The sequence below is a fragment of the Lytechinus variegatus genome, chromosome 4, assembly GCF_018143015.1.
Source record: "Lytechinus variegatus isolate NC3 chromosome 4, Lvar_3.0, whole genome shotgun sequence".
Taxonomy (NCBI): Eukaryota; Metazoa; Echinodermata; class Echinoidea; order Temnopleuroida; family Toxopneustidae; genus Lytechinus; species Lytechinus variegatus.
The window spans coordinates 10,642,533-10,668,902 of NC_054743.1; the positions used below are offsets into that span (position 1 = coordinate 10,642,533).

General features: G+C 35.9%; 1 protein-coding gene across 1 annotated transcript in view; it reads right to left on the minus strand.

Moving 5' to 3' along the window:
- Positions 1-25,278, minus strand: part of LOC121412479 (cytoplasmic tRNA 2-thiolation protein 1-like) — a 43,537-nt gene extending 18,259 nt beyond the window's left edge. The window contains exon 1 of the mRNA XM_041605292.1: positions 25,139-25,278. Within this exon, the coding sequence (XP_041461226.1) occupies positions 25,139-25,278 (140 nt within the window). The remainder of the gene's footprint in view (positions 1-25,138) is intronic.
- Positions 25,279-26,370: the final 1,092 nt, after the last annotated feature.

Below are 26,370 nucleotides of genomic sequence, written 5' to 3' on the forward strand. Positions count from 1 at the left end.
GTGTGTCGGTGTTTACTGATGGGGGAGGAAAGGGGGATGCGCTACGGCCGTGTTTGCAAATGTTGGACCGTCTTAAGGGCGGAGGGCTACTTTGCTGGTGCTTGCTACACTTTCTTGAGCTTCTGAAAGGCTACGAGTGCTTCTGTCTAATCCCTATTGTTCAAGAAATGAAATCATTAGGTGATTTCAAACCGCCTCAATCACAAGAATCCCCGTTAAATTACGAGAACTTTTTAAGGCTAAAAAATACCCGTTAATTATTCCTGCATTCACACCGCCCCGAAACACATCCTCCGGGATAAGTTCCCGAAGTTACGAGCGTGCGCAGTGTGGTCTGATAAGCAGGCAAGGCGGGAGATTCAAAATCCCTAGCCCAGCAGCCACCCACGCCGCCGCGCCCAACGACACGCTGGGATAAAAGTTCCCGTAATTTGCTTTCACATCGCCAAAATACCTGCGACCTTGGAAAAATCCCCACGAAAGTTCTCGTAATTTCGCCAAGTACCTACTATTTAGCGGGTATTTTCTTTCGGGGATATTACGCGTAGTTTGCTTTCACATTACCAAAATACCTGGAACTGGCGAACTTCGAGGCGGTCTGAAACCACCTATTGTGTACTTTTTGGAACTAAAGCATAGTTCTATTGCATTTTAATAGTGAAGTTCTGACACAGATGTTTAGCCTGAAGGAGTACAAATTTAGAGAGCACTGGTGGGGATGTAGTTGTATTGATAGCATGGTTGCTGATATGACATCCATTAGTGAACACAATAAATAAACAATAAAGCCCAAATCATCCTCAATATCCAGTAATATTTTGAAATAAAGACTAAGATACATTTAACAAGAAATGTATTTCAATGTACATGTACACACTGACAATTTCATTCAAAATCAGCTGATATATATTTGACATTAAAAAGTCATGATGTCTCAAATTCACCAGCCCATTTAACACACATCCCCCCCAAATGATGTATAAATCTCCTCATGAACAGTTCGAGGTTATGTTAATTCTCAAACATCATTGCAGAAACTCTTCTCACAATCATAATATCACTTTACATATACTACATGACCATGGAAAGAAATTATGTTTAGATCATATTTCATTACCATTAATTTCAAGCCTGGTTTAAAATGCCACATTTATAGATATATATACAAATAATAAAATTTGAAACTTGATTATAAATATTATGAATAATTATTATTACCATAACAATTACTTATAATCAAGTTTTAAATTTTATTTGTTAAATAAAAAAATTTCTATCTTTAATTGTTCTTCAAAACGGAATTTTGTAACATTGCTTAATATCGAAGAGCTACATGTATGTCATAACGAAGCAGTTCAAGGGTCAAGCTTATTGTATGTGCTGTGTTTACGAATGGATCAAGGGATCTAAAACGAGATCGGTCTGTTAAGAAACCTCTCATTTTTCACATTTTTACTAGTGTTTTGTTTGCACCTTCATACGCATTAGGCATAAGTAGATAAATTAAATCAAACAAATACTGTACATGTTTTCTATCTTCAATTATGGATTTCCTAGGGAAATCCATCTTTATTGACAAGTCTCCCATATATGCCTATGGCAAGGATATAAGGCTTCATGATGAATAAGCATATCAGAGCTGCCTACCTCTCTTGACCAAAAAACATACTGATCCATAATTAAAATCATATTTTGAAGGAAAAAACATATTTTTTGTAAAAAAAATGATGAATTCCACATACAAAGCATGCCAATCAAATATAACAAAAACATATTTTGCAATATTAAAGGACAAGTCCACCCAAAAAAAAACTTGATTTGAATAAAAAGAGAAAAATTCAACAAGCATAACACTAAAAAAATTCATCAAAATCAGATGTAAAATAAGAAAACTACATTTTGAAGTTTCACTTCATTTCACAAAACAGTTATATGCACATCTCGGTTGGTATGCAAATGAGGGAAGTGATGGCATCACTCACTCACTATTTCTTTTGTATTTTATTATATGAAATATTTTGATTTTCTCCTCATTGTCATGTGAAATGAAGTTTCATTCCTCCCTGAACACGTGGAATTCCATTATTTTAACATTTTGTGCTTCAGGCAAGGAGGTCCTAATCATCAAATTCGTAAAAATTGAAATATTGTATAATTCAAACAATAAACAAGTGGAATGCCTCTGGCCGAATCACCTGCATCACGCGATTCAACATAGCAGCATTGCTGACTTTGAAAACTACTATAATAATAATAGCCAATTTTTATAAAGCGCTTTTCCCAGAATGGCCAAAAGCGCGTTACAGCATATTATTACCCCGGTCATTGGATTCATTTCAATCCCGCACGAAAAGTGCACAATTTCCACTCCCTGGGGAGCATTCCTTGCATTCATCGCAGCCTCATTATGGCGCTGGCAAAATCAAACATACAATATCTTTCACATCCTACCGGGTACCCATTTAGCACCTGGGTCGAGAGTGGCAAAGTGTGGATTAACTATAACTCGCACAAGATGTTCAGTGACACTTGGTTACTCTTATTTCCACGTTTTATGAACAAGACCAATACACTTACAGAGATAGGATGGTATTAAATTAATAAAATATCCCCAATGTGGCCAAAATTCATTGACCTCACATGACCTTTGACCTTGATCATGTGACCTGAAACTTGCACAGGATATTCAATGATACTTGATTACTCTTATGTCCAAGTTTCAAAAGTCAGATCAATAAACTTGCAAAGTTATGATGGTAATTCAACAGATACCCCCATTATGGCCAAAGTTCATTGACCTTTGACCTTGGTCATGTGACCTAAAATGCGCACAGGATGTTCAGTGATACTTGATTACTCTTATGTCCAAGATTTATGAACTAGACCAACATACTTTCAAAGTTATGATGGTAATTCAACAAATACCCCAATTCGGCCTAAGTTCATTGACCCTAAATGACCTTTGACCTTGATCATGTGACCTGAAACTTGCACAGGATGTTCAGTGATACTTGATTACTATTATGTCCAAGTTTCATGAATCAGATCCAAAAACTTTTAAAGTTTTGATTGTAATTCAAAAGATACCCCCAAATCGGCCAAAGTTCATTGACCCTAAATGACCTTTGACCTTGGTCATGTGACATGAAACTCACGCAGGATGTTTGGTGATACATGATTGACCTTATGTCCAAGTTTAATGAACTAGGTCCATATACATGTATTTTCTAAGTTATGATGACATTTCAAAAACTTAACCTCAGGTTAAGATTTTGATGTTGATTCCCCCAACATGGTCTAAGTTCATTGACCCTAAATGACCTTTGACCTTGGTCATGTGACATGAAACTCTAATAGGATGTTCAGTAATACTTGATTAACCTTATGGCCAAGTTTTATGAACTAGGTCCATATACTTTCTAAGTTATGATGTCATTTCAAAAACAAGATTTGATGTTGACGCCGCCGCCGCCGCCGTCGGAAAAGCGGCGCCTATAGTCTCACTCTGCTATGCAGGTGAGACAAAAACAGAAGAAATAGTGAGTGACATTATCAACTCTCTCATTTGGATGTAACTGGCTCGTTCATATAACTATTTTGTTAAAAATAAGTGAAACTTTGAAAAGTCATAACTTTCTTATTTTTACATCGATTTTGGTGAAATTTTGAGCATTGTGCTTGTCTGATTTTTCTCTATTGATTCAAATCTACATTTTTCTGAGGTGGACTTGACCTTTAACTGGGATCTTGTCATTTGGACCATAAAATTGGAATAACACCAGAACTGATTTCAAGAGATTAATGTAAGATCATTTGGTTTTATTTTGTTTAAGTACATGATTTATTTCCTGTAATAAAAAAAGGGAAATTTAAATTAAATCTTGTTTGTTATTTGTTGCAGTATCGTAACAAATAATTTTGGGGGCTTGTCCGGGAAACAAAAACCAAATTTGTACAAGCCAATTTGAAACTAAAACCAGTTTTTCAGGAAACGAAAGCCAATTTGAGACGAAAGTCAATTTGAAACAAAAGCCAATTTGAATTGGAAACATTTTGGAAATTTTTGGAAAGTTCTAGAATATACTGTACTGTGTTATTACTTGCTTGTATTTGTGTATATTCACTATGGCTACATTTGATGTTGAAGAATTTCTTGCAATGACAGAATTGTCATATGATCATTTGAAGTCACTGAAGAAAGATGATTTGATAACAGTTTGTGATCATTTGGGTGTATCTCTAGCCCCAGGATTAAAGAAGGCAGAGATAATTGACTTGTTAGCTAGTCACATGAAGCTTACAGAGGAGTCTGAAACTTCTGTTACTGTTTCAGATGATGCTCAGATTCAACTTGCAAAGTTTGAAATGGAAATGAAAATGAAAGAGAATGTCGAGAAAGAGAAAATCAAAGAAAACCTTGAAATGGAGAAAATGAGATTAGAGTACCAGTTGAAGCTGAAAGAAATGGAGTTAGCTCATGCAAATACTAACACTGCTAAAGATAAACCTCCCCAAGGCTTTGATGTGGCGAAAAACATTCGCCTTGTGCCAAAATTTGATGAAGAGGGAGTTGATACATATTTTGTGTCATTTGAAAAAGTGGCCAAGAGACTGAATTGGCCCGAGGAATACTGGACTCTTCTCCTTCAAAGTGTTTTCGTTGGAAAAGCTGCAAAAGTCTATTCTTCACTCTCTGAAACACAATCATGTGACTATGCTACAGTGAAAGAAACAATTCTCAATGCATATGAGTTAGTACCAGAAGCGTACAGACATAAATTTAGGAACATGCAAAGACAATCAGGCCAGACGTATGTTGAATTTGCTAGGGAACAAGAAATGATGTTCGATAAGTGGTACAGATCACTGAAAGTTGACAAAGATTTTGTTCACCTTAGGGAAGTTGTCCTCCTAGAAGAATTAAAAAAGAGTCTTCCTTTTGGCATTAAATCTCACTTAGATGACCATAGAGTTACTGAAGTCAGTAAAGCAGCCATAGTAGCTGATGAATTTGAGGTCACACATAAAGGTAGTGGAGATAGGCCTCCTTTCAAGAATTATTGGAAAAAGAAAGGTAAAGGGTCATTTGAATCCCACAATAAACCTAGTGAGGAAAAATATGCAAGCAATGAACCTTTTACTAGGGTTCTTGTTGATTGTGTCGGACCCTTACCAGAACGAGGTCGGGTCACAGATTTCTCCTGACGATTATGGACTTGTCTACATGGTTTCCAGAGGCGATACGGTCTACACGGTTTCCAGAGGAGTATCACTACGAAGGCAGTGGTGCAGGCGTTAGTGCAGTTTTTCAATAGGTACGGTCTGCCGAAGGAAATTCAATCTGATCAAGGGTCAAATTTCATGTCAGGAATATTTCAGCAAGTTATGAAGGAGTTGGGAATAAAGCAGATCAAGTCCTCTGCTTATCACCCACAGTCCCAAGGAGCGTTAGAACTCTATCATCAGACTTTGAAGACCATGATTAGGGCTTATTGTGAAGACTATCCCGATGACTGGGATAAAGGGATCTCATTCCTACTGTTTGCAACTAGGGATTCCCCAAATGAGTCCACAGGTTTCAGTCCATTTGAATTGGTCTATGGTCATGAGGTTAGGGGTCCTCTAAAGCTGATCAAAGAGAGGTTTATGGTTCAGGATGATGATGTAAACCAAGGCTCCACATTAACTTTTTTTGGTGGTGGCCCGTTCGGGCCACCAAAACCTTCAAATAATTTTTTTTGGTGGCCCATTAGTAAAGTTTGGTGGCCCGAAAAATATAAAGAAAAACATCAATTAAAAATGAATAAAACAAACTGAAATATTCTGCAGTCACTACCACGTACCACTATTCTTTGTACATCTTGTATGTAAATCGTTCTTGCTGTTATTTTACTTTGCTTATTTTGTGGTAATATATAAATTGTTCTACAATGTATCATTGTGAATATGAAATGATTGAAAGAGAATAAAAGAATTGTGTTGCTCCCAGGTTGTGTGGACTTTTAATCTCCGTATAGACACACACTCATAATGGTAAAGTAAATAAATAGTGCATATAGCAAACTCAGATTGATTTACAAAACAATGATTTTTCCTTCCTTTTTGATCGTAAAACCTAGATTATGCAGGCCCCAAATCCAGTTTATTTTCTCTTTTCAAGCATATAGCAGGAGAAAATCACAGAAAATATGCTGCAGAATTAGAACAATGTATAAAAGGGGGAAATGAACAAAAATAATTTTTAGAATAGTATATTGAAAAAAAAAGCAAAAATTGTAAAAATGAATAAGTGAAATAAGACAAAAAAAATGAAGTAAGAAAAAACAAAGAACAGGAAAAAAAATTGAGAAAAAAAAAGAAAATGTAAGAAAAATGAATAAGACAGAATTATCAGAAAAAATGGGGAAAATTATTATTATTCAGTAGAAACATGTTCTTTAATCAGGCATATTCAATGGGAAGGGGTATAAATGGTTTAATCACTGTAAAAAAAATGACAGAAAAAAATAAGAAACCGGCAAGTTATCTGGAAAAAACAGTGAGAATATTCCTTCCCTATATTTGACAAAATGATGGAAAAAATTCACATTTCATATCAATAAAATGCCTTCCCAAAGTATTTACTTCCTTAAGAGTGGTTTAAGAAGTCATTTATAAACAAGAAAGAAAGAAGCTGTCTATTCAAGACAGCTTCGAAAATAAACCAAATATCAACATACATACAAATGCACATGTGGGACTGTGATGTACTCACCTATGTGTATTAATGCATTTGGAAATCGGTCTTTTTGAGTCAAAAGAGAGGTCATAATTCCTCCTTTTAATGCTTGCAAATTATCAGGTTTCAGTAATATGGATTGTAGAAGGGCATTTCATTGGTGTAAAATGTGACTTTGACGTAGATTTTCAAAGTTCTGGGGAAGATTTCTTAGCAGTAACATTTCGCATCGCAGCTCCCTGAGTCTGAATAGTCTGCTAGTGCACAGCCACCTGCAGTGGTTTCATGCATGCAAAGCTCAGCCAGACAGCCGGCCGTGCCGGCTGAATAATAGTTACTGTATGCTAGCGGTAGGCCTACATACTGTCATGACTGCAATCTGTGTGTGTGTGTATTTGTGTGTAGATTAACAAAAAAGGCGCATTACGAATTGACTTGCAATTTGAACTGTAGAAAGTTGATAAACGCATGCAAATACGGGAGAAAAATTGCGCTACTTTGAAAATTATTGGTTGCCCGATTCGGGCCACCAAAACTTAACATTTTTCAATAATGGTTGCCCGAGATGAATTTTTGGTGGCCCGGGCCACCGGGCCACCGCTAATGTCGAGCCTTGTGTAAACCTTCTAGACTATGTGTCGAAGTTTAGAGAAAGGCTCTCAAAAGTTTGTGATGTGGCTAAGGAACACTTGAAAGAGTCGCAGGGAAAAATGAAAGCTCACACTGACAAAAATGCAAAAGAGCAAAGTTTTAAGCCTGGAGACAAAGTGTTAGTGTTGTTGCCTTTGCAAGGTGAGCCCTTGAAAGCTAGGTTTAGTGGTCCCTACATAGTCAAAAAAGAAATTGAATGATGTCAACTATGTGATCAGTACCCCTGATCGAAGAAAGTCTCAAAGAGTTTGTCATGTAAACATGTTGAAAGAATACTTTGAGCGAGAGGCTAGTCAGCCAATAGGTACAACGCAGGTCAAAGAAGAAAAACATGTAGATGTTCATGAAGAAGAATGCTATGGAAAGACAGATAATGAATTGTCTTAAATACAGATGTATCTAAGAACGAACCATGTGATGTAAAGTTATCTAACTCAGAGATGTTAGGAAATATGGATGAGGCATTAAAACACCTGCCTGAAGATCAGAGAAATGATATATCTGGCCTGTTAAGAGAATATGAAAATGTATGTAAAGACAAACCAGGTCGTACACCTTTAACTGTACATGACGTAGACGTAGGTGATGTAAGACCTATCAAAAGGAATCCTTATAGGCTCAATCCAAGCAAGTTGGAAATGGTGAATAAGGAAATACAGTTTATGTTAGATAATGACATAATTGAACCGAGTCAGAGTAGTTGGAGTTCCCCCATTGTAATGGTTCCAAAGCCAGACGGCTCTCAGAGATTTTGCATTGATTACCGGAAGGTAAATGCAGTAACTAAGACTGACTCGTATCCAATTCCTAGGTTAGAAGATTGTATTGATAGGGTTGGAAATTCTGCCTATATCACAAAGATAGACTTGCTTAAAGGATATTGGCAAGTGCCACTGACTGACCGAGCCAAAGAGATATCGGCCTTTGTTACACCTGAAGGCTTGTTTCAATGCAAAGTCATGCCTTTTGGAATGAAAAATGCACCAGCAACCTTCCAAAGGTTGACAAATCAAGTGATTGCCGGACTTGACAATTGTGTCGTATACATAGACGACATCCTAGTATACAGTGATACTTGGAATGATCATTTGAATCATTTGCGAGCACTGTTTGACAGGCTGGACAAAGCCAATCTAGTAGTGAATCTGATGAAAAGTGAATTTGCCAAGGCAAAGGTTACATATCTTGGTCATGTGGTTGGTCAAGGGCAAGTGCTACCAAGAGAAGCCAAGATACAAGCTATCTTAGACTAGTGCTGCAGCCGAACTGCCGAACCGAACGGAAGTTCGCCGAACTTGGCACTTCCGAACCGGACCGAACCGGACCGAACCGAACCGAACACAAAGGCCTGGTTCGGAAGTTCGGTAAAAAATAAAATGTTAACATGCAATACGCAAGTGTGATGACTACATACTAGATTTAAGTATAAAATTGAACAAAAAAATATTGGTTAGTGATTGTGCACAAAGAGAATTCCACTCAATATATTTTTAAAATCCACTATGATAGCTCCCATCACGTCTTTGATTGAACTGTTATCAACTTAAGAATATTTTATTAACATAAATATATTTTTTCTTGATAAAATGAGGGGACATTTTGAAGCTTAACTCGGTATAAAAGTGTGGTGTAATTACGTAATGCCATAATCGATCGTGATCGTAATCGGACCTAATCATTTTGTATTTAATAAAGAAAAAGAACCAGACATAAATTCATTCCTCGTAAATGACAAAGTATGACAGTTTCGGTCTCGTGTTTGATTAAATTTTTATCATTTTCAATTTTTTTTATAAACATGAATATATTTTTTTCCTTATAAAATGTGGGGACATTTTAAGCTTAACTCAGTTAAAAAGTGTAGTTGAATTACGTATTGCTGTAATCGGATGTACATTTAATTGTTTTGTATTTAAAAAAAAAGAAAAAGACAAGACAAATTAATTCCTTGTGACTGACAAAGTAATGGTAAAGTATATTCCATCTTCTGAAATTTCCATATTAATATAAAAGATAAATAAATAAGAGATGAAGGAATGAGGGTGAAAAACAGAAAATATAAAAATTCAAACCAAATCAACGCATGTTCCCTGATCGATGTTCCGGAAATGGTTGGTAAGGAAAGTTGAAACAGGAAGTCCAAACAACCTGCTCTCGGTTGCTATTATACAGGTAAAATTCGTATTCCGAACTTGAAACGTTTTTCCATTGTCAATATTTTCTTAAAAGTGGTTTAATCTGGTCAATTACTGAAAATGAAATGATAAATTATCAGTTCCGTCTTAGTTCTGACGATCAACGCCGGGTGATTTCACAACACTAAAATACAGTGTAGTCCCATGTACTCATTTTCGTGTTGGAAATATGTTTGAAGTCACGTAGCGTCGATCTTTCTGGACAAAGAATGGACTGATATTTTATCTTTTAAAGTAATTCATTGACCAGATTTCACCACTTTTGAAAATAGGGACTTTCTAAAACACTCATATTCTTTGGAATGTGAATTTTACCGGTATAATAACAGTTGAGTGGAGGTTGTAAGTCTACTGTTTCGACATTCCCGATCAACACTTTCCAATTTGAGAAGCTGCGTTGGCAATGACATCGTAATTAGGCCTGGGACGATTGTCATTTTCACCATTCGATTATTTCCTGAAAAAATAATCGAATGATTCGATTATTTCCTGAAAAAATAATCGAATGATTCGATTATTTCCTGAAAAAATAATTGAATGATTCGATTGTTCGTTGGGGAATCACGTCTTTTAAGTCACAATAGGTGACCTAATTTATGGTGACCCCCCCCCCCCCCCATGAAGAAATCTCCATCAAAGTCACATGTTTAGCATAAATGAAAGTAGGCCCTTTTCCCTCGTTTCCATGATTTTTATATCAAAAGAAACTACATGAAATGAGAGTATATTGTTCCAATGATAATATTTCCTATTAAATCAATGCTGTTACTCTGGCATCATGCATACATCCCTCCAAGTGCCACACCCCTTCATATGAATGAATCAGCCCAGATCAGCCCAAAGACGTAAACAACTCATTCATGAAGTATTCTTTGAGATTGACCCCAGGTGGAGCATTTCACTTGAAAAATTTCATCCCTTGCCCACACCATTTCTCCGCCCCCACTTGTGGCACTGTCCACGATGCTACACATGTATTTAAAAAAAAATATTTTGCAAAATATTTCATTTGAAATACCTTCAAAATTACGATTTTTTTATCATTTGAACCTACATGTATAACTGGGTCTATTTTTGGAGACTAGTCGAGAAAGTACTGGGGAAGACGGGCGCATGTTGGAATGTCGTTTTCATTGTGTGAGGGGGATATAAAAAGGTTGCATTGTTTTGAAACATGAAAGGAATTGTCCGGCTCCCACCCTATCTTTCTCTCTCTCTCTGTCCCTCTCTCTCACACACACACACACACACACAGATGGGGGAGGGGTCAATTCATTTCTGAAGTCATGACCTTTCCTGATAAGGGAACCACTGCCTTCTTCTTTGTTTCCCAAAGTTTCATTGGCTATCCGAAGGTCCAATCAGCTCAAGTGAGCTGGTTGTGTGTTTACTTATTGTTTTGTGCACGCAGACAATGACTTATTTTGTGTATCGACGGCAAGGTCGGGTGGGATTAAAATTTTCGGAGCGCTTTCATGTTGGTGTGTAACTGTGATCATTTGTTGTGATCATTGATCATTTTTGAAAAATTACCTCGGTAACATTATAATTTTTAAACCTGTATGAAGTATTCAAAAACCGTTGTCATCGTTGTTTTCTTGTTTTTGTTATTATTACTTGGGTATTCGAGTTATCCCAATGTCATAATCAGGATCTACCGAACATTCGATTAGTGTAAATTTTTCTAATTTTTTTTTTCGATTGGTGATTGGCGGCATGCCAATCGAACCATTCGATCAATCGATGTTTACTCCCAGGTCTAATCGTAATCGATCATGATCATAGCTACTTGACATAATCATGAAAAAATATTCTAATCTTTGTAATTCTGTTTCTGTCCTGATTCTCTCATTATCAATATTTTTTTTTTAATTTTCATTTTAAAAAAGAAAGTAGAAATGACTTATTTTTTGTTTAAAGATTAAAACTAAAGAAAGTTCAACAATTTTCATAACTATTCTTTTTAGAAACAAAATTTATTATAAATACATGATAGATCATGCTCGTGATCACTTGTTTATGGGTCGGCGATCTTTATTTTTTTATATGTTAAATATAATTTGGCATTTATTGCCGAACCCTGAACCGAACCAAAGTTCGGAAAAAAATTGCCGAACCCTGCCGAACCGAACCGAACCCGACGCCTGACTTGCAGCACTATCTTAGACTTCCCAATTCCCACAACTAAGAAAGAATTGCTCAGATTCTTAGGTATGAGTGGCTTACTTGCTTCTACAGGAAATTTGTTCCAAATTTCAGTACTGTGGTTAGTCCTCTGATGCCCTTTTTACACAGGATTTTCTTAACCCCGGACTATCGCTAACCCCGTACTATCCTTAACCCCGTACTATATTTTTTCCTTTTCACACATGCCAAATTGTTATTGCTAACCCCGGATAAGGAATGCTTGCTTTTTACACACGAAACTCGCTAACCCCGGACTAGTGGTTTTTGTCGATCATTCGTAGTACAAGTGCTTCACTCGTACACTTTTTACACACGCTACAATTACCTTAACCCCGTACTATAGGTGGGGCCAAATTGCCATTTAGCCCCACCTATAGTACGGGGTTAAGCTTAGCCCACTTTCGTTTTACACATGCGATCTTAACCCCGTACTATTGCTCTTAGCACCGCAATTGGTGGGATAACCCTGCTTTTTTGCAGGGCCAAATAATCCCGTACTATAGGTGGGGTTAGCCCACTTTGCAAAAACGCTGTGTAAAACGAAAGTGGGCTAAGCTTTACCCCGTACTATAGGTGGGGCTAAATTGCCATTTAGCCCCACCAATAGTACGGGGTTAAGGAAATTTTAGCCTGTCTAAAAAGGGTATGACAAACCTGCTGAAGGCAAAAGTGAAGTATGTTTGGTCTGACAAATGTCAAAGATCATTTGAGAAATTAAAGGCCATTTTGGTGAATGAGCCTGTTTTGGCAGCTCCAAACTTCACAAAGCCATTCAAAGTAGCAATTGATGCATGTGATGTTGGAGTAGTATTGCTCCAAGAAGATGAAGAAGGCATCGAAAAACCAGTGTGCTACTTCTCTAAGAAACTCAATCGATTTCAGAAGAAGTACTCAACTATTGAAAAAGAGGCCCTGAGTCTCGTACTAGCCCTTCAGCAGTTTGAGGTGTATCTAACCAATGGAGAGATTACAGTCTATACAGACCACAATCCTCTTGTGTTTTTGGAGAAATTCAAAACAAAGAACCAAAGACTGTACAGATGGAGCCTAATGCTCCAACCATTCCCTTTGAAAATTGTACACATAAAGGGAAAGAATAATGTAATTGCTGATGCTCTGTCAAGAGTATAAAAAGTGAAATTATTCATGATTTTGACCAAGTGTGTCATTTGAAGAAAACATCTTTGATGTTCATTTATTTTAACATGTTCGTTAAGTACTATATCTTTGTACACGATAAATGTAAATGATTTATCAAGATGACTTTGAACAGTTAAAAGAAAAAGTAATCTTAAAGAAACCTTTACTACGGTAAAGCTTTCTTTTCCCCGGTGGGGGAGATGTTATATATAAGAATAATTGTAGAAGAATTGTGAAAGCAGTTACATTAATCTATTAGTTATTTCCTCTTTAAGAATAGCCTAGAATGATCAAGTACATTCCACAGCAATGTCGTAAGAACATTCCAGAATGTCTTTTTATTATGCAGGCCTTGCCTATTTAAAAGGCCAAGGAGTTTTATTGTTATTTCTGAATAGAGATTATGAACAATAGGCTTAGGGGTAATAATAGGGGTAATAATAATAATAAAAAAACGCGCCTCGGAATAGAATATTTCTAGATAGATGGCGCTATATAAATGCCTATTATTATTATTATTATTATTAGCTATGTTATTGACACTGTTGATATCAATTAGGTCATTCAAGAGTCTTCTGGATTTTGACTGCTCCTGAAAGGAGAAAGTTCTTTTGGAAGACAATGCTAGAAGCTTCTAGATTAGTTGAAATTTAAAGGACATCATCACATCATATGAGAGCAGGAGATCACATCACATCATATGAGAGCAGGAGATCACATCACATCATATAAGATCACTTCACCAGATCAGATCAAAGCAGTTTATTTCCACCTGGAATATCTATATTGTGTGGAGTTATTTGCCCACCATCAATGAACTGTTTGCAGTTATTTTGAGAGAGGAATTTTCAGTTCTCATCGAGATCATCAACATCATCAACCTGTTCAATGAACACGCTTCAACCCATGGATTGCTGAAATTGACTGTTAATCATCATCAACATCGTCTTCACGGACATTTCAACTCGTTACAGTGACTCTTATTATTCATCGGACTTCAACATCAGTTTCATCATCGCCATCATTAGGCGGTTTCAAACCGCCTCGATCACAAGAATCCCCGTTAAATTACGGGAACTTTTTAAGGCTAAAAAATACCCGTTAATTATTCCTGCATTCACACCGCCCCGAAACACATCCTTCGGGATAAGTTCCCGAAGTTACGAGCATGCGCAGTGTGGTCTGATAAGCAGGCAAGGCGGGAGATTCAAAATCTCTAGCCCAGCAGCCACCCACGCCGCCGCGCCCAACGACACGCTGGGATAAAAGTTCCCGTAATTTGCTTTCACATCGCCAAAATACCTGCGACCTTGGAAAAATCCCCACGAAAGTTCTCGTAATTTCGCCAAGTACCTACTATTTAGCGGGTATTTTCTTTCGGGGAGATTACGCGTAGTTTGCTTTCACATTACCAAAATACCTGGTATTGGCGAACTTCGAGGCGGTCTGAAACCACCTATTGTGAATTTTCACCAGCCAACTGGGATCTTGTCATTTGGACCATAAAATTGGAATAACACCAGAACGGATTTCAAGAGATTAATGTAAGATCATTTGGTTTTATTTTGTTTAAGTACATGATTTATTTCCTGTAATAAAAAAAAGGGAAATTTAAATTAAATCTTGTTTGTTATTTGTTGCAGTATAGTAACAATATTTTGTCACTTTTGATTATGACAAGACATACTAATAATATTAAAACATATTCTTTGGCAGCTTTGGTAAATATGTCAAAATATAAAAAAAATATCATCACAAAGTCCTCAAAGCTACAATGACTCCCTATAAATATACAATCTCTTGAAATGCCGATTCTTGAACAACAATAAGGATAAAATAAAAAATCAACCAATTTTATTAAAGGCTTTACTCAAATACTTTATAAATAGGTCTTAAAGAATCATACATTTACTATAATTAAGTATCCTTTATCAGAAGTATGTATTGTTAATTTCACATACATTATAATTTTTTACTTCCAAAACATACAAAAGCTCATACATGTAAGTCAACTCACCGGTGGTGCTAAATTAACTCAGCGTATACAGAATAGATGAAATACCCTGTCAAAACAGGTTCTTCTCCTGCTCTCAAACTTGAGAATTGTAAGACTAAACCAGAAAATACTGAAGAAATTAATTGAACAAAATCTCCTGAGGATCTATGCTGAGCCTCACTCACAGTCATGAACGTTTGGCAGTGGATGTCTAACTAGTGGGTTGAGCGTGCTGCGACCCCACTTCTGGTGTTCACACGACTTCTATGGCTTGATTTTTCATGTGCGCAGCGGCATGTAATGAACCTAGTCTTGAGGACTCCATGATGATGTCTTAAAATATTTTGACAAATACTTCTTCATCATGGAGTCTTGACACTCTTCCCATAGACTACATAGATGCATAAAAGACTGACCAAAACAAAGATGGATTTCCCGAGGAAATCCATCTGTTTAGATAAAAATCACATAATGGTGTTTTTTTTAATTTATTTTTACACCTTCCTACGCCTAATGCGTATGAAGGTTTCAAAAATTGGTTTATGTATAAGGCGAAAAATTGAAAGTTTCTTACCAGACCAATCTCGTGTAGATCCCTCAATCCGTTTGTCAACAAATCAAATACGATACATGTGGGTCTGACCCTTGAACCGCTTCGTTATGACGTACATGTAGCTAACATTAGCGATGTTACAAAATGCCATTTTGAAGAACAATCTATAGATAAAAATTATCATTTAACAAATACTAAAATTTAATATGTGATTATAAACAATTAATATTATTATAATAATTATTCATAATCACGCATTGAATTTTTGTATTTGTTAAATGTTAATTTGTTAAATAATGATTTTTATCTAAAAATCATCTTTCACTATCATTCACCACAATTCACCACCAATGGCACAAAAAGCATGTTCTTTTTAATACTCTATTTTACCTCTCTCTTAATCTGTATCATTTTAGAATACGCACAATTAAATGCAATTCTAATTCCACTGTGACAGTGATCATAGCTACAAAATGTAAGCCTAGGTATAGTATAAATGTAATTAGATGCATAATGTGCACCCAAGTTTAATTCATCTTCGAGATAGGCTGCAAATCCCTTTAAAGGTTATTGAAGTTAATATTCATTCTGATGCATTGTTTCTCCAAATCCCATTAAAATTGAGATTTAAAGAGAAATTAAAGAGGGCGAGGACTGATCTACATGTAGCTAAAAAATAACTTAAAAAATCATACAACATTAAAAAATTTTAAGTAATGATTCATAAAGTGAACAGGTATTCCTCAAAATACAAAAAGTAGCATTTGAAAACAGCCCCCCCAAATGCAAAAATTAGCCCCCAAAAGGTAGAAATGGAGCCCCCAAAATTTTACAAACTAGCACATCAATGATATGGAGCTCATCCGGCATCTCGCAACACAATTTAACACAATTTTAATTTCAGCCCAGCTGACACTGTAGTGAATTACATGTATATTGGTGACATAAATTGAGGATATAGAATTGAAATTGTGATCTATGAATAAATTTCATATGAATTGAGTATTAATCATTATCTAGTCAGTTTCTTAACTCTGTGTAGAACCTTGGTGAACCTAGTGTAGCTCTCAGATGGAACAAAAATAACCAAAATCAATCAACAAATAAGTAAGCAATTTTTGTGAGTTTTGAAAATATATGAATAAATAGCAGACTCAATGAGTTTCAAAATTATGTTTAAATTTTGTATCACCACCTCGAGCTATCATATACATGTAAAGCAAACAAAACTGAAATTGATCAACAAATGAAGAATAAAAAACATTTTTTGTGATTTATGAATAAATTTTGCATTTAAATTAGAATAAATAATTTTCCAGACAAAATTTCAAAATTTTTGGTACAAGTTTGGTGAACCTCATGAAGTTCTACCGGATGGAAGAAAAAATATCAAAATTTGTCAACAAATAAATAAGAGGCATTTTCTGTGATTTCTGAATAAATTTCGCATAAATTAGCATAAGTAATTTTCTACTGAAAATTTCAAAAATCTATGTCTAAGTTTGGTGAACCTCATAAAGTTCTACAAGATGGAAGAAAAAAAGTAAAAATCGGTCAACAATTAAAGAAGAAAAAGCATATTTTGTGAATTCTTAAAAATATGCATAAATTAATTTCACATAAATTAGCATAAAAATTGTTCTGGTCAAAATTCTGTGTAGAAGATTGGTGGACTTCATGAAGCTATACTAGATGGAAGCAAAAATTTCAAATCGGTCCACAAATAAGGAAGAAGCATTTTTTGTGAATTTTTAAAAATATGCATGAATAAATTAGCATAACAAGTGGAATGCCTTTGGCCGTCTCACCTGCATCACGCGGTTCAATATAGCAGCAGTGCTGACTTTGAATACTACTCTAACTCGCACAAGATGTTCAGCAATACATGGTTACTCTTATGTCCACTTTTTATGAACTAGACCAATAAACTTACAGAGATATGATGGTTATTCAACAAAAAACCCCAACATGGCCAAAGTTCATTGACCTTACATGACCTTTGACCTTAATCATATGACCTGAAACTCGAACAGGATGTTCAGTGATACTTGATTACTCTTATGTACAAGTTTCATGAATCAGATCCATAAACTTTCAAAGTTATGATGGTAATTCAACAGATACATCCAATTCGGCCAAAGTTCATTGACCTTTGACCTTGGTCATGTGACCTGAAACGCGCACAGGATGTTCAGTGATACTTGATTACTCTAATGTCCAAGTTTAATGAACTAGACCAAAAAACTTTCAAAGTTATGATGATAATTCAACAGATACCCCCGATTCGGCCAAAGTTCATTGACCCTAAATGACCTTTGACCTTGGTCATGTGACGTGAAACTCATGCAAGATGTTCAGTGATACTTGATTAACCTTATGTCCAAGTTTCATGAACTAGGTCCATATATTTTCTAAGTTATGATGACATTTCAAAAACTTAACCTCAGGTTAAGATTTCGATGTTGATTCCTCCAACATGGTCTAAGTTCATTGACCCTAAATGACCTTTGACCTTGGTCATGTGACATGAAACTCTAATAGGATGTTCAGTAATACTTGATTAACCTTATGGCCAAGTTTTATAAACTAGGTCCATATACTTTCTAAGTTATGACGTCATTTCAAAAACTTAACCTCAGGTTAAGATTTGATGTTGACGCCGCCGCCGCCGTCGGAAAAGCGGCACCTATAGTGGAAGAGCCGTGGTGTAGTGGTTCTGACTCTCGCCTGAGAACAGAGGGTCGTGTGTTCGAATCCCACCGCGGTCTAGCGTCCTTTGGCAAGGCGTTAATCCACACTTTGCCACTCTCGACCCAGGTGCTAAATGGGTACCCGGTAGGATGCGAAAGATAATGTATGTTTGATTTTGCCAGCGCCATAATGTGGCTGCGATGAATGCAAGGAATGCTCCCCAGGGAGTGGAAATTGTGCACTTTTCGTGCTTGATTGAAATGAATCCACTGACCGGGGTAATAATATACTGTAACGCGCTTTGGACCATTCTGGGAAAAGCGCTTTATAAAAATTGGCTATATTATAGTCTCACTCTGCTTCGTAGGTGAGACAAAAATTGTTCTGTCCAAAATTTCAAAATTCTGTGTAGAAGATTGGTGAACCTCATGAGCTCTACCAGACAGAAGCAAAAAATTCAAAATTGGTCAACAAATAAAGAAGAAGCATTTTATGTGAATTTTTTAAATATATGCATATTTCGCATAAATTAGCATAAAAAATTGTTCTGGTCAAAATTTCAAAATTCTGTGTAGAAGATTGTGAACCTCATGAAGCTATACCAGATGGAAGCAAAAAATTCAAAATCGGTCAACAAATAAAGAAGCATTTTATGTGAATTTTTAAAAATATGCATAAATTAATTTTGCATAAATTAGCATAACAAGTGGAATGCCTCTGGCCGTCTCACCTGCATCACGCGGTTCAATATAGCAGCAGTGCTCACTTTGAATACTACTCTAACTCGCACAAGATGTTCAGTGATACATGGTTACTCTTATTTCCCTTTTTAATGAACTAGACCAATAAACTTACAGAGATATGATGGTTATTCAACAAAAAACCCCAACATGGCCATGGTCAAGTTCATTGACCTTACATGACCTTTGACCTTGATCATGTGACCTGAAACTCGAACAGGATGTTCAGTGATACTTGATTACTCTTATGTACAAGTTTCATGAATCAGATCCATAAACTTTCAAAGTAATGATGGCAATTCAACAGATACACCCAATTCGGCCAAAGTTCATTGACCTTTGACCTTGGTCATGTGACCTGAAACGCGCACAGGATGTTCAGTGATACTTGATTACTCTAATGTCCAAGTTTAATGAACTAGACCAATAAACTTTCAAAGTTATGATGGTAATTCAACAGATACCCCCGATTCGGCCAAAGTTCATTGACCCTAAATGACCTTTGACCTTAATCATGAGACCTGAAACTTGCACAAAATTTTCAGTGATGCTTGATTACTATTATGTCCAAGTTTCATGAATCAGATCCATAAACTTTCAAAGTTATGATGGGAATTCAACAGATATCCCCAATTCGGCCAAAGTTCATTGACCCTAAATGACCTTTGACCTTGGTCATGTGACGTGAAACTCATGCAGGATGTTCAGTGATACTTGATTAACCTTATGTCCAAGTATCATGAACTAGGTCCATATATTTTCTAAGTTATGATGACATTTCAAAAACTTAACCTCAGGTTAAGATTTCGATGTTGATTCCTCCAACATGGTCTAAGATCATTGACCCTAAATGACCTTTGACCTTGGTCATGTGACATGAAACTGTAATAGGATGTTCAGTAATACTTGATTAACCTTATGGCCAAGTTTTATTAACTAGGTCCATATACTTTCTAAGTTATGACGTCATTTCAAAAACTTAACCTCAGGTTAAGATTTGATGTTGACGCCGCCGCCGTTGGAAAAGCGGCGCCTATAGTCTCACTTTGCTTCGCAGGTGAGACAAAAATTGTTCTTATCAAAATTTCAAAATTCTGTGTAGAAGTTTGGTGAACCCCATGAAGCTCTACCAGATCAAGCAAAAAAATAAAAAACGGTCAACAAATAAAGAAGTCGCATTTTTTGTGAATTTTGAAAAATGCGCATAAATTAGCATATTTATTGAATTTCAAAATTCTGTGTAGAATATTTGAATGCCCCACCTAGTGCTATCATATAAAGCAAACAGAATTGAAATCGGACTTGAAAAGGCGAAGTAGTAGTATTTTGAAATTGTGGACGGACGACACGCCATGCAATAAGCTCATCTTGCCCTTCGGGCCGGATGAGCTAAGAATTAAAAATGGAGCCTCCCCCAAAAAAATATATTCCCCCTAGTCCTGTATGTAGCCCTCTAACGTTACTCAAAGTCTCAATTCAAGGTAAACCAGGGAGCTCCGGCCCGCTTCGTGGGTGGAGCCCAGGGGCCTGTTGCATGACGAGAAGAGTGATACATGTACGTAGGAACGTCCTAGGACCATTCTTCCGAGATAGGAAGATTGGCGACAAATCAGCGCTTTCCGTTTCACGATGGCTACATGCATCTTGTCTTCCAAGTCCGCGACATCATTTGATATTGATATTATCAGAAAATATTTAGTCTTCATCATCACCTGAACCTTTTATTTAAAAACGATGACTTTTCATAAAATCATATATTTCAATAAATGGAGATCAAATAATTTTTTTATGTATTACTGATTGTAGAATTGATGTATGGAACTTACTTAATGAGGCAAAAAAAAGAAAAAAAATCAAAGATCCATAAAATCGAAATCTTCATTATTTCCCTTTATCTAGAAGACTAGAACACAGTGCCCTTTCAGAGACACCTTTCATTGATATTTCAATGAAAGAGGCCCTTGTCCAACATAAAAATTGATGTACTACAATGTAAATAAGTAAATTCGACATTGTATTCGTTCAATATTCTGATTCTTACCCAGCTATTTAAAATGCGCCATTTCGTATGGACTCTTCAACCTTTTCTTTCATATACAACTTATCTTCATTTGTTATGACTGTGATGGATTCGTAAGCTATATAGACCTAATGTATATTCTAATTAGCTATTTTGTTACCGCAGATTGTTTGTTGCTTCATTCATCATCTCAATTAAGTTAGCAGAAATTCAACAATTTTCATTGATTGAAAGTAATCTCAGCCAAAAAATAATGATTATTAAAATAAAATAAAAATAGATAAATGAATTAGCATGTTAAGTAGCATCTTAGTTTTGTATCGATATCACGTTTTTTTCTTTGTTTTTTTTGCTGAACATTATAAAAGTGTTTTCTTTACTACCGGTATACAAAATTTCTTTTTGAAAAATTTGTTTTCATGTTGTAATGATAACGCATGAGGGGTCAGAGAGATTGCTGCCCATTTCGATATTTCAAGTTTGGTAGAAAAAACAACTGGAAAAGGGTGGGGAAGAGGGAGAAAATGTGAGAAAATAAAAAACATATTTTTATTAAACAAAAATATGGGCCTATCAATAGATTACCCGTGAATTGATGACAGTCCCAATATAAAAATAACTTGGCGCCATCCCAGATAAATGCATCAGAGTGCAATCAAATGACCCCCCAAAATGTTTAAAGGTGATATGTCAGTGTGGCCTGCCATAACACATTTTCTCTTAATGCCGACAGTGTAGGGCGGTGTGCAAAGATCATGCCTACATAGGACATGTCTGGAGGTGTCTTTCCAAGGACCATCCTTCATATCGCCCAAATCGGCTTTGTGAAACAGTTGAGCTACATGTATATGTCGTTCTTACGTAGAATGGCTACAAAAGACCCTTTCATGCAACAGGCCCAACAGTACATTTTCTAACTAGTGGGTCGCGTGCTGGGATCCCACTTCTGGTGTCCACAACACACGGCTTCTATGGCTTGATTTTTCCACCGGTTCACTGCAACCATCCTGCCTGTGGGGAATCTACAGGTAGGACTATATTGTATGCCAATGCTGTATAGAGCACACACTTTAAAAAAATCATTAAAATAAGATCATTTTTGTGGCCAAAATTAGTAATTTCTATAGTTGCAATTCAATTTTCATTAGTAACTTAAACCAGAGCACTCAAATTCAAAAACTTGAATTTTGGGCATATTTTTGTGTACGCCCTCTATTGGTGGAACTAAGTAATAATAGGCCCTATAGCAAGAAAATTTTCATTTTTCAAGCACTAGATCTATTTTTAATAAAGAAAAAATAATTAAAAGAATCAAATTTACTTAAAGGGGAAGTTCACCCTGAAGAAAACTTTGTTGTAAAAATAGCAGAAAAAATAGTAAAAAATATTGGTGAAGATTTGAGGAAAATCCGTTAAAGAGTAAGAAAGTTATTAGAGTTCAAAATTTTGGATTTGTGATGTCATAAACGAGCAGTTGCCCCATGTGTTATGTAATATAAAATGTATGAAATTTCAAATTTTGTATGGTTCCTGATGACTTAATTTTTTTTTCTTTTCATGATCGGGTGTGAAACGATTTGTCTATTGATATTAGTGCTGTTGTCGATAGGCCTCATATCGACATTGATGTCGACATATGAAGGATTTTCAATGTTTCCGACATGTCGACATGCACGCACCCACATCGACATGCAAACATAAAATAAAAAGGGGTCTAGCCTAAAGTCACGAGTATAAAGCTTAGCTGAAAAGTTAGAAGCTTTTATCCACAGTAAGTGGCGCGATTAAAAGGTTTATTCAACTATAAAGCGGCACATTAAATGAAAAAATACCTGCGAGCTGCCGGCAGCAGAAATACGTCAGTGCGCATGCCTGAGTGCAGTGGGGCCGGCCTGCCCGCTGATCGAGCTGTCCCTCGACGATCGCTCTAGATCTAGCTAGCGTAGCGTACGTAGTAGCATTCACCGTACCCATCCATATGTACCCATCGCTATTCACCGTGCTTGATAATACGTTGCTCCTCAATGCATTACTTTTCACATAAACGTTTTTGTCAAAGTTGTGACAGCCGCAATTGAGCGCTTATTTCAAACCACGAAGTCACAGAAAACTTCCCTTCCTTCGTTTGGAGATCGTTGCATGGATCGCCGCGGAAGTGATGCTGATATTATCGGTCGATTTTCATTATTTTTTACTGTCAGTTTGAGGAGCTTGCGTTTGCAGCACATGTGTACCAGCGTATAATACGCAATGATCACTATTGTAATTGGTGATTCTCAAATTGGCTCCGAGTGTTATTGCGCAATGCTTTCGAGACCGGATCGTGGTACAAAACTTGATTCTCCAGAAAAAGATGTGGATTAAATCGGTGATTTTGAAAGTGAATTCACTCTAGCTTAGTGAAAATATGTTTTCCCGAACTGAGCCTGTATTATATAGATCTAGATCTAGTGTGGGGATATCACTCGTGTCAAGGTGAATACATTTGATTGAGAGTGTTATGTTCCACGATCAAATGATTTTTTTGTTAGGGAGCCTAGGCTAAATTACGGTCCCTTTTTCATGTCGACATTGTCGATGTCGGGATTGATTTTTAAGTGACATGTTGACATGGATTTTTGTTCCCGACAACAGCACTAATTGATATACAAAAGTTACAATGAAAACCATTTTCAATTTTCTGAGAAAATGACATTTCGTTGATTTTTTACCATTCGCTATGTAGGAATGCTGCTCGCATATGACGTCACAAATCAAATAATTGAAATTCTAATAACTTTTTAATTATTTGATAAATTTTTCTCAAACCTTCGGCAATATTTTTTATTATTTTTTCTGCTATATTTACAATAAACTTTTTGTCAGGGTGAACTTCCCCTTTAAGAGCCATATTATGTAATGAAAAGCTGTATTCCTGTAATGGAAACGGACGGTGTAAAAAATTAAGCATTTGTCCAAAAGAAAAACTTAAAAGGAGAAAATAAGCCAAACATGTCAACCTTATTTTGCCACACATCATGGACTCAGACACTCATGGTTTCAAATCGTCTCGTGTGTGAAGGATTCATATGCACCTGGTGCACGCGAATCTTTCACACCCTTTTTACTAAAATAACTATGACTTTACATCGTAGCTAAGCATTATATTTATTCTATGACACTTACCGAACCATATGGATCGTTTGTTGAACTCTCTATGCTGTTTTGTTTAATAAAATAAGAGCATTTTTCGTGATCTTCACGTAGATTTCTCCTGCTCAGCGTGGATATCAATTTTTGCCTAAAGAGGGCGCGCGATATTATTCACAAGCCGGTTTGTTTACGATTTGCAAGTTGTACTGCTAGTTGCATTCTAGGCGCCCAGCATTATTTTCCTCTCTGTTTTTTTTTGCCGTCATGTGGTATATTCTGTTGTAGCGCCATCAGCGATGATGAAATGTAAAAAGTCGCCCTGAAATGAAGAAAAATTGTTTCGCGTAATTCGTTAGTTAGTTTCTATTTTTTTCTTCTTCCTCATCTATGATCAAAGGTGAAAACTTTTTTTTTAGATCTGTTCTAAAAGCTGGACATTTTATTGTTCAAGTAAATAAATCAACAGGACTTGAAAATAAAACATTCTTAGCACTTTTTATAACCATGATGAGGAGACCTATATATATATACATATATATATATATGTATACATATATATATAAATATATACATATATATATATATATATATATATATATATATATATATGTGTGTGTGTGTGTGTGTGTGTGTGTGTGTGTGTGAAGCTATGCCAGGCATGCTTGCATCACTTTTTGTTGTCAGTTTTACTATGGATTACAAGTTGAATAATCCACATTTTGTTTACACAATACTTGAAAAGGAAATGTCTGCCTCTTGTTAATAATTACTTTTATTAACATTAAATGACAATCTTCCTTTTCTATTATCCATTTGACATTTCAAATATGTTGGGCATGTCCCCTTCTTTCAACTCATTGACTTTGTTTTTGTTCGCTCTTGCCACAACTATGAAATAATTTCTGAGTATTTGGTGATTGGTACTCTTGTTCAATTATTAGAATGCAAAGATTATTAGAAGACTTGTGCTCAAATATGTTAAATTATCATGCCATGTATGTCGTATTCCTTTATTCTTTACTCACTATACATTTTTGAAATTATATCTTGATATTTGAATGTACTATTTTATAGGTGTATCTCACTACATTTTATTTTATTTTGGAGCTTCTCACTTTATCTCCTCCGCCAATGTCTGTTTCGATAATCGTTCCGTTCTCACTGACTTTGCATCGTTCACACTTAGAGGTCTTTGCCCTACGTTCTCGTTTTTGCGTAAGAATCCTTTGTGTTGCGCCTCCTCGTCCTTCTTCATGTTCTATATGTGTTTTGTGTTCTTTGCCTTCTCCCCTCACTTTGTTACTTTGCTTTACTGCCTCTTATATGACCATGACCGACACTTTATTGGACATAACACAACACTTTCGGATATGTACTGACTTCTTAGCATAGACAATACACCTCAGCTTCCATTTACATCATTGGATAATGATGACCTCTTCAGCGAATTGAGACCTCAGGATACTGTACTTAACAACCCAATTAATCCTTCATTTTATGATAATTTTGTTACTAATAATATAAATTTAGCTTCGGAAGAATTAGATCTCGATTTTGAACAGGATCATAACATATTGCAAAATCCTTCTTCTGAGTATATTACGCAACATCAGGTAAATAATCTTACAAAAAATTTTAAGGACGATACATTCAGCATAATGCATGCTAATATAAGAAGTTTAAATAAACATTTTGATGAACTTCAGTTACTTTTGAATAACACTTCAAATTCTAAAAAATGCCCCTTTTCTTTAATTGGCCTTACTGAGACATGGATATCGTGTGATTCTAACCATCAATTTTCTCTTAACGGATATGATTTCGTAATGAATAACCGAGAAGACAGACCTGGGGGTGGGGTAGCGTTCTATATTTCACATGACTACGAGTATACGGTTTGTGATTATCTTAACTCCATGAACGCCACTGTAGAATCTCTATTTATTGAAATTAATATTCCTGGTAGTAAAAATATGATTATTGGTGTAGTTTATAGACCCCCAAACTCAAATACAAATGACTTTCTAACTTACCTTTCCCAAACAACAAATAATCCAGCTCTCGTTAATAAGGATGTAATATTTATAGGTGATTTTAACATTGATTTATTGAAACACAACAATATATCTCAAGATTTTCTTGAAACTTTTTTTTCGGCCTCCTTCTTGCCTCTGATTTCTAAACCAACTCGTGTAGTTAATGAAACTGCTACACTTATTGACAATATTTTCTGCAACATTCTCCCTCCTCCCGATTCTTTTATAATACTTTCTGACATGACGGACCATTTCCCGATTCTTACTCATTTTTCATTAAGACGACCAATTAGACCGATACACTCCCAACA